The sequence below is a fragment of the Eptesicus fuscus genome, chromosome 4 (assembly GCF_027574615.1).
Source record: "Eptesicus fuscus isolate TK198812 chromosome 4, DD_ASM_mEF_20220401, whole genome shotgun sequence".
Lineage (NCBI taxonomy): Eukaryota > Metazoa > Chordata > Mammalia > Chiroptera > Vespertilionidae > Eptesicus > Eptesicus fuscus.
This window is the reverse complement of record NC_072476.1, coordinates 54,003,657-54,015,765: the sequence shown is the minus strand read 5'-3', so window position 1 is coordinate 54,015,765 and position 12,109 is coordinate 54,003,657. Positions and strand designations below refer to the sequence as shown.

General features: G+C 38.9%; 1 protein-coding gene across 17 annotated transcripts in view; it reads left to right on the top strand.

Annotated features, from left to right (window-relative positions):
- PAM (peptidylglycine alpha-amidating monooxygenase) overlaps nucleotides 1-12,109 on the top strand; it is a 268,465-nt gene that overhangs the window by 220,383 nt on the left and 35,973 nt on the right. For 11 of the 17 annotated variants that reach the window (XM_054715025.1, XM_028149816.2, XM_054715030.1 and 8 more), the window contains one exon: nucleotides 5,808-6,131. The exons of the other annotated variants lie outside the window; for them this stretch is intronic. In XM_054715025.1, coding sequence (XP_054571000.1) covers nucleotides 5,808-6,131 — 324 coding nt within the window. The remainder of the gene's footprint in view (nucleotides 1-5,807; nucleotides 6,132-12,109) is intronic. 17 annotated transcript variants of the gene reach the window in all.

The window sequence follows — 12,109 nt, the reverse complement described above, 5'->3', positions numbered from 1 at the left end:
CCATTATCTTCTAATTTCTCCTTTTAGAAAATATGTCTCATTTTCTTTTTTCTTTTTCTTTTTTTTTTATAAAATGTCATTTTTTATAGTTTTTCAATCAGATGAGTCCTGTAAGAGGAAAATATGTTCACTTTATTTTTGATCCCTAAGCGGGTCACCGTGGTCATGCGTTTTATTTCTCTAAGGCTAGCAGGATAAATGTTGTGGATTAGTAATAAGTAAACATCAATAACCCAAATAGACCTTAACCAGCCATGACTGGGTCAAAAAGCAAAACATTCAAATCTAAAAAGAAGTGCTTTTATTTTTTCATTCCTCATTTCCCTCTCAGTTTGGCTAGTTGGCATACTTGTCAGTGGTTAAACTGCTGATGAGCATGCACTTACTTTCCTTGTCCCAGAGAAGTCACAGAACAATTAGCCGTAACAAGGGCTGCTTGTTTTAGGTAATGAAATACTGGTGATATATGTGGGAAAATGGGAGTTTATATTCTGAAAGATTACCAAGAGGTTCTTGGTCATTTTAAAAATAAAAATGCCTGTCACAGTTAAGATTTTATGCTGTCTAAAAGTGGTGATACATATTTTTTTCATCCAATAATCTCAAAGCATTTATTTAAAACAAAACAAACTCATGGGCCAATTTTTTCAGTGTTTTTAGTTTTTAGTTTGATCTCACCATATTCCTAAAAGTAAACCAGAGGAATTTCCATGCTAATGGTGGGGAATAGGGTATGATCTTTACTAAACAGAAAAAAATGCCTTTTGAGGCATGACATAGTATTGCAAGCAGACAACTTACAAACTTGGAGTTGAACTGGTAGTGTTTTAGATTCTCTTGTGACTAACTATGCTGCATTCCTTTTCCTGACTACCACAATCGTGTTTTCCAAATACCAAACCCACTCAGTCAAATTACTTAATTTTAGATAAGTAATAGATTGAAGCAGATGCCTGTTGCAACTATAGTTTATATCTTTCACTGGTAATTATAATAGCTACTAGAGGCCCGGTGCATGAAATTCATACACAGAGGGGGGGTGTCCCTCAGCCCAGCCTACACCCTCTCCAATCTAGGACCCCTCAAGGGATGTCCGACTGCCCGTTTAGGCCCGATCCTACCTGGACATCCCTCTCACAATCCAGGACTGCTGGCTCCCAAATGCTCGCCTGCCTGCCTTCCTGATTGCCCCTAACCGCTTCTGCCTGCCAGCCTGATCACCCCCTAACCATTCCACTGCCAGCCTGATTGATGCCTAACTGCTCCCCTGCCAGCCTGTTTGCCCCCAACTTCCCTCCTCTGCTGGCCTTGTCAACCCTAACTGCCCTCCCCTGCAGGGTTGATCGCCTCCAACTGCCCTCCCCTGCTGGCCATCTTGTGGTGGCCATCTTGTGTCCATATGGGGGCAGGATCTTTGACCGCATGGGGGCAGCCAAATTGTGTGTTGGAGTGATGGTCAATCTGCATATTACTCTTTTATTAGATAGGATTAGAGGCCTGGTGCACGGGTGGGGGCCAGCTGGTTTGCCCATCCGGATCAGGATGGGGGTTCCCTTGGGGCATGGGGAGGCCTGAGCAAGGGGCCTGTGGTGGTTTGCAGGCCAGCCACGCCCCCTGGCGACCCAAGCAGAGGCCCTGGTATCTGGAATTTATTTACCTTCTACAATTAAAACTTTGTAGCCTGGAGCAGAACCAAGCCTCCTGATCGCTCCGTGGCCGGCAGCCATTTCTGTTGGGGTTAATTCACCTTCTATAATTGAATCTTTGTAGCCTGGAGTGGAGGCCTAGGCCGGCCAGGGCAGGTGGAAAGCTTGGCTTCCTCCATTGCCGGGGGCAACCCTGGCCTGCTCTCTCCAGCTCTGTGGCTGCCGCCATTTCTGTTTGGATTTGTTTACCTTCTATAATTGAAACTTTGTAGCTTGAGTGGAGGCTTAGGCCAGCAAGGGCAGGCGGAAAGCTTGACTTCCTCCTTTGCCTGGGAAACCTTGCTCTCTGTGGCTGTAGCCATCTTGGTTGGGTTTATTTGCATACTCGCTCTGATTGGCTAGTGGGCGTGGCTTGTGGGTGTAGCGAAGGTATGGTCGATTTGCATATTACTCTTTTATTAGGTAGGACTAGAGGCCCGGTGCACGAAATTCATGCACTTGGGTTGGGGGAAGGTCCTTCAGCCAAGCCCGTCCCCTCTGACAGACTGGGAGCCCTCAGGAGATGTCCTACTGATGGGGAGCGGGCCTAAGCCGCAGTCTGGCCTTCCTCTGCGGGAGGTGACTGGGCTGATCAGGGAAAAGTGCCAGCCCCATCACCCTGCTGCTGCTGCCACTGTCACAGCCGCCAAGGTGTTTTCATCAACACGAACTCCAGTCCCTTCACCATGAAAAAAATGACAGCTTTCTTTAGGCACTTTCAAGATGTGTCTTTCATAGGATATGACATTTCTTTTCTTTCTTTCTTTTTTATCCTCACCTGAGGATATGTTTCCATTGATTTTTACAGAGCTTGGAAGAGAGCGGGAAAGACAGAGAGAAACATCAATGTGAGAGGGACACTTCGATTGGTTGCCTCCTGCATGAGCCCTGACCTGGGCCCTGACCAGGGAGGAGCCTGCAACCTAGGTACATGCCCTTGATCAGAATCGAACCTGGACCCTGTGGTGGGCAGACCAAGGCTCTATTCACTGAGCCAAACTGGCTAGGGCAGGTTATGACATTTCTTAGCCCTCCAGCAGCACACCTTAGTTTTTCCTCCAGGAGTGTGGTGGAAAAACCTTAGAACGCCTTCTTGGATTCTTATTACTCAAGTTACCAAGAACACTGTGAGAGGCAGCTTACAGGGAGGTTAGCCAATGAGCCTTCAGAAAAGGTGTTTCCTCTGCAGCTCATGCACAGAGGACCCCCTGCATTGTGTCCGCAGGGCTTCTGTCCACTGGGCTGGGGGCATGCCCCAAGCCGCACTGCGGCCCCGCTTTCTGTCAGCTGGGCTTCTGTCTGCTTGTCCGGAGGCATGTCCCAAGCTGCACAGCATCACTCCCCGGCCCAGCGTCTGTGCACTTGGCGTGTCCCAAGTCATGCTGCGGCGGCTCAGAGCTCATCCCCGGCCCACCGCCCGCTTTCTGTCAGCTGGGCTTCTGTCTGCTGGGCCAGGGGCACGGGCAGCCCTTCCTCCCTCTGCGGTCTGTGAGTGGGACACTAGCGTCCCACCCTGGTGCTATGGCGGCCGCCATCTTTGTAGCAGATGTATGGTCAATTTGCATATTACTCTTTTATTAGGTAGGATAATTTAGTAGTATCTGTTTTATGATATACATTGGGCTGGGCATATTACATTAACGATCTTTTATAAATCTAAAAAACAATTCTTAACCCTTTGCACTCGCTTGCTTTTTTTGATTCCTTTTTTCTACTGCTAACCATGTCGAGTCACACTCGACATCCAAGTGCAAAGGGTTAAAGATAGTTGTCATTATCTTTGTAAGGTTAAATAACTTGCTTAAAGGCACAGAATAGCTACTAAGCATCAAAGTTGGATTCAAACACAGGTGTGAAATATAGACCAGATATTGGGCAATAACAATACAGGGGAAAACCAGAGTGCTGTAGGTGCACATGATAGAGACCCCTTATTTGATTGTCAAGGAAGGTTTCCTGGGTATAAGTGATGCCTACATAATAGCTGAAGGTTGAGCAGAGAGTTGGTTACTAGAAAAAGAATGTCCCAGGAAGAAGAAGCACCATATGAGAGTTGATGGAACTGAAAGTCCTTTGTGTATGGAAAGAAAGAAAGGAATATTGAGAGATGAGATTATGGTAGAGACCACAAAGCTTCCTTCGTTTATATTCTACTCCATCCGTTACACTCAAGGTTAGGTATATTCCCTAAATCGGGATCATGATATGACTAATAAAAATGGTTAAATGACAAGATTTTATATATATTGTACACCAGAAGAGGGGAAAACCCTTTCTGGTTTGTGTATAAGAATGTAAGAGATAGCCATCTAGTGGTCTCTGTCCCATGCAGCAGCTGTTTATCGAGATGCCTCTCTGAAGCTCTGTTCTCACAAGACTGTCTGCCACCAAGCCTGTTACATTGTTAAATGTTTGTTGTCCTAACCCAGTGATCATTGTAAGTGATAATTTCAGAGGAACTGAGTGCTCTGTATTTGGTATATTACCACAGATTTTAGGTTTTTACTGACAAATCTGAATGTATGCATAGTTCTGAGTCTGTGTCCCTCCATCAATATTAGCCTAATGGCATTGATTCAAGTTTTAAAATTATATTGTTTCTCTGTCCCTGAAATAATCTTGTATTTTATTTTCTATGTAAAATGTTTCACTGTATAACAGCATGTTGAACTCTTCATCTGTAGTGTTTGGGGCAGGAGAATTTAGTAGTGATGGATTAATTTCTCTTTTATGAGGCAGAATGCCACTGTGGCCTAACAGATTTGGTTGAGTTGTAATTTGCTTTGTTCATTCTACTGAGATTGGCCCTATTAACTGCTAATTATTTTCTGATTGAAGATTTCACCTGGGATAAGCTGCTTTCATGGGCAAGAATTGAAAACCTACTTGGAATCATTAACCCAAGAATATTTGTAAACATGACAGGGTCTCTTAGCATCATTTTGGAAAGATTTCATATCCTCCTTATACCAGTTTCTTAATAACATATTCTTTAGTGAAATATACCATGGCTAAATCAGTCATCATTTTCATTTCCTAATGACCATAAGAAAGATTTTACAAATGTTACCTGATGTTGTTGGAAATGTAATTAAAATAAGCAATAGGACTCCATCGTATTAGTAATTTTATTAGCAGTACTTAGAGTAAGGAAAAGGAGGAGCTATAGGTTACCTTTGGGTTTGGCTTAGGAAACCAGATTTGTGTTTCTATTGAGAACATACATATGTTTCCCATTCACACAGCTGTTGTAAATGGATTTGAAGCCATACATGTAAATGATGAGGATTAAAATACTCCTGAACTCTCCATGGCATGTTTTATATCTGTCATAATCTTTTATAAATAATTTATTTTTATGGAAGTAGATTATCCTATCCAAGTTTACTTTTTAGCATTGGAAGACATGGAATACATTTTAGTGTGGAATCATTCCAATTATATTAGTTTGTTAACATCTTCTCTCTTTTTTTTTGAAACTGATTTAAAAAGTATTCTTTTCTCACAAAATTATTTTTCTGGAATTTGTTCGCTTATTGTTTAAAGTCAATAATAGAGTTACTTATAGTAGCACAATATAACGGGTTTTCCAATTGCCAAGCTGATTCATATCTGTTAGATTTTTTGTGTTTTATAGCAACTGTTCAAAAATATACATTTAATTTCTTGTGGATTATACTTTAATAGGATTTTAAAGACAACCTCAAAGGCTTTGTAGGTAAAGATAACTGTTTTCTGATATAGCTGTTGATAATATTTTCTTTTAGAAATCTGGTGGACTCTTAACTTCCAAATCAATCCAACTATACTGTGAAAACCATTTATTGAAAAATGCAAGCACTATACAATCATATATGCATTATTTTGTTTCTACTAAAATGCTAATAGAGATTTTCCAGTATGGTTGGCTCCTGAGATAACAGAAAGAAATAGGTGGTGTATAAAATGAAATGTGAAGCATATTATTTTTTCATTTTCTGGAAGATCATCTTTTTTTTTTCCCCTCCATGCTTGAAAGTTTGAGAGCAACCTTCTCTTTCACTTATTTTTAAGACACAAAATTTTGTAAACTTTGGAATTTTATCAACCCTCCACCCCTTATCTCTTCTCTTTTTTTCACAGGTGATTTCTATTCACTGCTTTCCAAGCTGCTAGGAGAAAGGGAAGATGTTGTTCATGTGCATAAATACAATCCTACAGAAAAGGCAGAATCAGAGTCAGACCTGGTAGCAGAGATTGCAAATGTAGTCCAAAAGAAGGACCTTGGTCGATCTGATGCAAGAGAGAGTGCAGAGCATGAGGAGAGGGGCAATGCTATTCTTGTCAGAGACAGAATTCACAAGTTTCACAGACTAGAATCTACTCTGAGGCCAGCAGAGAGCAGAGTTTCCTCAGTACTGCAGCCCCTACCTGGTGAAGGCACCTGGGAATCAGAACACACAGGAGGTGCGTTTAGGGCTTTTTCGAAGAATAAAATGTGAAATGCTGCAATGCACAGTAGCAAAATCTGAAGGGAATAACAATTAATGGTGAAAAAATTCATCAATAAAAAGGACTTATTATTAGAAAAAGTGTTAATCAGATTTGGGTTATCGGATATCACATTGGTTTGAGGGGTATTTCTTTGTGTTTTGGTCCAATACTACGTAAATTCAGTTTCCATTCAACTGGTGAGCCAGAATTACCAGGACCAGAAATACTTGGATCGTGTTGGGGATGGTAGCATATAAAATTCATGGTAACAAATTCTTAATTATATCAACATTCTCCATTTTGTTCCATGGAAAGAAACTGAAAATTCAAAAACATGGTACGTAAACTCCAGTGTATGAAATACTTATAACACACTACCTTCTATTAAGGTATTTACCTTCCTCTCAAAGGAATCGTTTACTTCTCATCCAATTGATTTGTACATTGTAACTATGCTTATGACGTTGAGTCCTTAAGTTCCATCATTAATTACTACCTTAATTGGTAAGTCAAGTAGTTATTTCTGAAAGGACCTCCATTCAGGGAGTAACTATCAGATTTATCTTTATTTCTAACCATGATTGGCTGCCATAATTAGAGGACAATAGCTTATTCCCTTCAGGTTTCTGTACCAGCAAGCGATGGATGCCTCTTCTTTGTCTTTAATTGTGTTGTGGCCTCTGTGATATTGATTGTGTTTCGTGTTACTTGCTAATGTGGAAAGCCAGATAATACAGCATGTGGAGATCATCTCCAAAAAGTAACCGATGGCCGTGCATGGCATCTTCCTGTGCGTGGGCTGGAATGGCGCTGGCTGCCAGCTTGATGTTTTCAATACAGCTTTGCAGGAAGTCATAAATTATTCAACACCCAGCTGATTTGTATTTATAATTGAAAAAAATTAGCATGCGGGTTTGTGTGTTTTTTCTGACACAGAAGTTTCGAGCATTGTCCCTTGGGACTGGCCTAATGGTGTCTATGAGATGTTAACTGGAACCCAGATGTTTTACCTCTTCCTATTTAAACATTAGCTCTGCTCTAACGGATTCTAAATTTATTGAATAAAACTGTGTTTCTCAAGAGGTGGTCCCTACACTCCCTTGCATCAGAATCTAGGATGCTTCTGAAAAACCTAGATTCTCAAATCCTACCAAAGAACCGTGAATTGCATCTCCTGAGTATGATACCTAGAAATCGGCAGTGTATGTCCCTCTCCATTTCATGAATAGACTGGGGTATCTGTCTGAACCTCTGTATTAAGGACAATAAGTTGTAGTCCAAACAACATAAAAATAAAAGGCAAAAGGGCCTCGGGTTAGAATACAGTTCTATTTAAGTATTAAACATTAGAGTCCAGCCTGTTTTATTCCAGGACTTGTGTTTGCTTGTTACTCTTCATTTTGAAAAAACATCATCATCACTTATAGGCATTGTAAGTGTCAATGAAAAAACCATAGTTTGACTTAAGACATTACATTCCTGAAACCTTCTCTGTTTTCCTAAGAAAAAAGTGCTTAAAATCCCCAAAATACATTTACTTTCCAAATCTCTTCATACTCAGAAGCTGAGACTACCACTCATATCCCCAGTTTGGGGTGCTAGCACAGCCCAATACCAGGGCATTTTCAGAAGCAGCACTTCAGATTCATTGACCCTCCCAGATTTTGGAAATGCAATATGCTAGGCTCAGAACTACCTGAATGTTTCAAAGGCAGCACCATTTTGTGGACCTTCCAGTTGGTGTGAATTTCACTTGGTTCCAGACCCTGGCAAATGCCTTTAAAGTTGAGCTTTCCACCTCATTATGGGTTGAGTGTCAGTGAGCACCACGATTCATGAAAAGCAAGGTAGACTGACATCTTCCAGCTTTGCAGAGCTGAGAAAGTCCTTGGCGTTCCAAGGAACAAGATGGTTAAGTGCCTCCAATGTGTCTCTAAGAACGCAGCCATCACAAAACCCCTCTTTTTAAAAGTCTTGTCTTCATGACCTTTGGTGGTTCAGAGTCTATTCTGAAAACTCTCCTCCCAACAGTTGTGAAGCAGTATTAGAAATCTCCTGACAGGCTCAGCTAGCCCAGATAGGCTTTCCAACTGTTGTTGGATAGAGGATGCCTCAAGCAGGAAGTAGCTGCAGCCTTCCCGCCACATATGCACAGGAGCACACACTACAGCTTCCTCCCACCCTCACGCCCAAGTAGCTCTCCATTTGTCTAAACAAAAAATTGAAAACCACTCCATGGAGGTAGTATGATATACATAGAACACTTCAGACTCGAGGCTGACAGCCTGGCTTTGAATCCTGGCAACACCATTTATCTGTGGTCCCTAGGAAATAATACATGGAAAGTGCTTTGAACAGTTTCTGGCACATAGAAAACATTTAATAATTGTTGTAATACGTTAACAACAATTATGATTATTATTGCTACCATTAATGTCATGTTGGATGAAAATTTCAAAAATTTAAACACCAATGCAGTAGAACTAAATAGTAATTACTTTAACTTAAGCAGCATCTTTTGAGAGAATTTTCTTGCAATGTGTAGGAAAGCTGCAAAGTCTGGCACTCTAATTTGATAAATTATGATTTGACAGATTTCTATCATAATGGGGTTTATGGCTCTTCAAATCTCTGATTACTTATATTGATCTGCCTTGATATTTGCCTGTGATATTTGATGCACAGTGTGAAAATATTCAACTTGGTAAAGTGAGAAGCAAATGCACTCCTTTTTACGCCTAACATTATTTTGATTTCCATCATTAGTTTGATATCTATATTGAGACAGCATTAATAGAATAGAAACAAAATGTTAGCTGTCTTTATTCTAGTTGCCTTCTGGAATCTAGATTCATTGAACAATGCATTAAAAACCACAGTAGCTATTCTCTCTGGCAAATTTGATTGCACTACTATTTGCTAGCACATGGAAGCCTGATTCAGCATGTATTACACACCACTGGATGCATCTAAAAATAATCTGTATTTGTGTGATGCTTTCCATCAGATAAGGGAACTCAGAGTCTTTAAGTATTCTATGATACACTTAGATTGAATTTAATTTCTGCGGACAAGTTTTACTTAACTCAAGAGTCCAACTTTTTAACATATTTCAGCCTTATGCTTACCTCTAGGTTCAAATCTGAAGTATTTCTAGAGTAAAATGAGGCATTCATTTGGCTGATTTTTTAATCGCTGGAAGGGAAGAGAATAATAAACACAAGCACATACATAGCCCTTACTCTGAGCCAAGCTAAGTGTTTTAGATGCATTAACTCATTTCATCCTCATAACAAGAATGGTATTTATAAATTCATGTAGAGAGAAAGAAACTGAGGCATTGAAAGGAGATAGATCAAGGAACCAAGATTTAAAGTCAGGCAGACTTGCTCCAAGTCTTGTTTTTTAATAATTTTGTTATTCTCCTCACAATAAAATAAAGATAATAATGGATAGATAGATAAGAAGATGACTGCCTTTTTCCAATCATCCCATTATCTCATCTATGATCATAATAACTGTAGTTGTATATTACCTTTGGTCATGCTTTCTCAATCACTATCCAAACAAATTGACCAAGATGATCTCATTTGCAAAATGCTGATCTAATTTTCTTATTTAAAAAGAAAATAAATTCTGCTAATGCTTTGAACCCTTATGTCTTAACTCTCTTCCTCACTTCACTCCCATTAAATGAAACATTATAATTAGTTCTTGTTTTCTTTTTGACATAGGTAAATATTTTCCCTATGCTTTTAGTTAATTATAGTTATTCCTGCACCTCGGATGAATAACAATCCCTGACCAAAATAATGTATCTTCTCCTCACTAGAGGAGAATTTGCAAGTGTAGAAAATACAACCACTTCCCTTTGTTCTTATTGTGGTCTTCCAATAATTTCATCAGGATCCTTTCCATAAGATTAAATATGAAGAGCCTAGTTATGCTCAGGTTAGGTCATAGTTCTGGGTTGGAAATTATATTTTTTTCTGAACGTTATCTAATTCCTTTAGTCCTTATGTAACAGATAAATGAATGACCTTTTAAATGCTCATTAATAATTTCATATGAAAGCAACATTGATCATTAACATTAATCTTTTCTTGGAAAGGTGTAATTCATTAATCCTTTTAGTGATTTATTAATACAATTTTAATAGTAATGTTTAATTTTTTTCTGAAAGTAGTAACTTTTTTCTAAATTCATGGTGGAATATGAGGCTGCACATTTACCTTTATTTATAATAAACGCAAGGGTTCTTCTGAAATGATCCTATTCTTTGACATCCGAATTTAGAGCAGCAGACTCTTGGAGTTGGGAATAGCTTCCCAAGGTCATGTGTAAGAAATGTGTATTTAATTTTCAAATTAAAACTGTAAGTCTACAGAATTAATTAATCATGTACTGAATCACTTCTTAAATAAAAGCTAAGAGGAGTCTGAATTCAAAATTTTAACTTCTCTGTGATTGTTAATGTTAAGTTTAAGTTAGAACCCAAATATATTTTATCATACAGTTTCTTTAATAAGGATTTGAGATTTTTCTTCATTAGAGAAATCATTATTATTAATAGAAAATAACCATCCTTAACATTGATGCCTGAAGTCTGGCTCAAGCCCACGGTTTCTTTTCTAAGAAATAAGAAAATTATCTGGGATGAGCCAGTATGTTCTGGCCTTCTATGATTCTCATGTAGAGGTGGGCTGGGATTGGGAAAACATCTGTATTAATTCCATATACACATACCACTGGTCGTAAATTATTGCCTTGATTCTTGATCATTTAATTTTGAAGCAAATAGCCTTTAACTACCTAATAATTTAAAAGATGGTGACACTGGAAGCAAAAACATCAATTAACTGAGCTAATGTTCACAGATGAGAACAGTTTTCCTTTATTATAGAATTTCTAGTTAACTCAGAGACCTAGATCCTGAATATTTTGAGGTCTTGAGTAGGTAATCTTAATAAATGTACAATTATATTTTTAATGAAATTTAATATAATTTCTACAAACATTCTTGCCATGTACAAAACAGTTCTCCTTCGCAGTGACTCAGTACTAAAGGAGCCAATTTGCTCGGTGTTAGACCTCTTACATATTTCCTCAGATGGCAACTTAGGTTTTGAAAATTCACCAAAAGCATATATTTTTAAATAAATGTGTACATATTTACACTGAGTTTTCTACTTGAAATTTCCTTCTTGAAAATTTCCAACCAAAAAAGATTCTTATATGTGACAAAATAGTTTGTTAGCAACCCATTAGTCAATGATTTTTGTAGACTTTCAAGCACTTATCAATCTAAGGTCAGTGATTATTGGGATCATTCATAGCTAGGTTAAAGTTCTTTACACAACACTTCCAATATTTTATTAAAATCATATTTGAGCCCTGGCCAGTATGGCTCAGTGGCCAAACATTGGCTTGGACACTGAAGGGTCTCAGGTTCAATTCCTGGTCAAGGGCAATTACCTGCCCCCATTAGGACATGTGCAGGAGGCAGTCAATCAATGTGTCTCACTCACATCTCTCTCTTTCTCTATCCTTCCCTCCCTTCCTCTCTCTAAAAAATCAGTGGAAAAAATCCTCAGGTGAAGGATAACAACAATAAAAAAAAAATTACATTTGATCCCAGAACCATGTACTAATTTGGACATTGCGTATTTTCTATCAGAATTAGTATCTCTGCACCTTCATGAGCACCTCGCTTCCAGTACCAGCTGGTGAACCACTGACTAGGAAGGTTCCAGGAACCATAATATCTATTTATTGTATTTAATGAAAATAATTCACCAATTAGCCTTTATTACTGAGTCGCTTCACAATGTCTCTAGCGTAGTGCCAGGGGTAAAAAAAGGGTAGTACAAGTTAATTATAAGGCTGCTTAAACGCTAGTTGAAAACATAATAAGCAAGAAAGACCAGCATCGCATTCAGGTTCGTGCACTT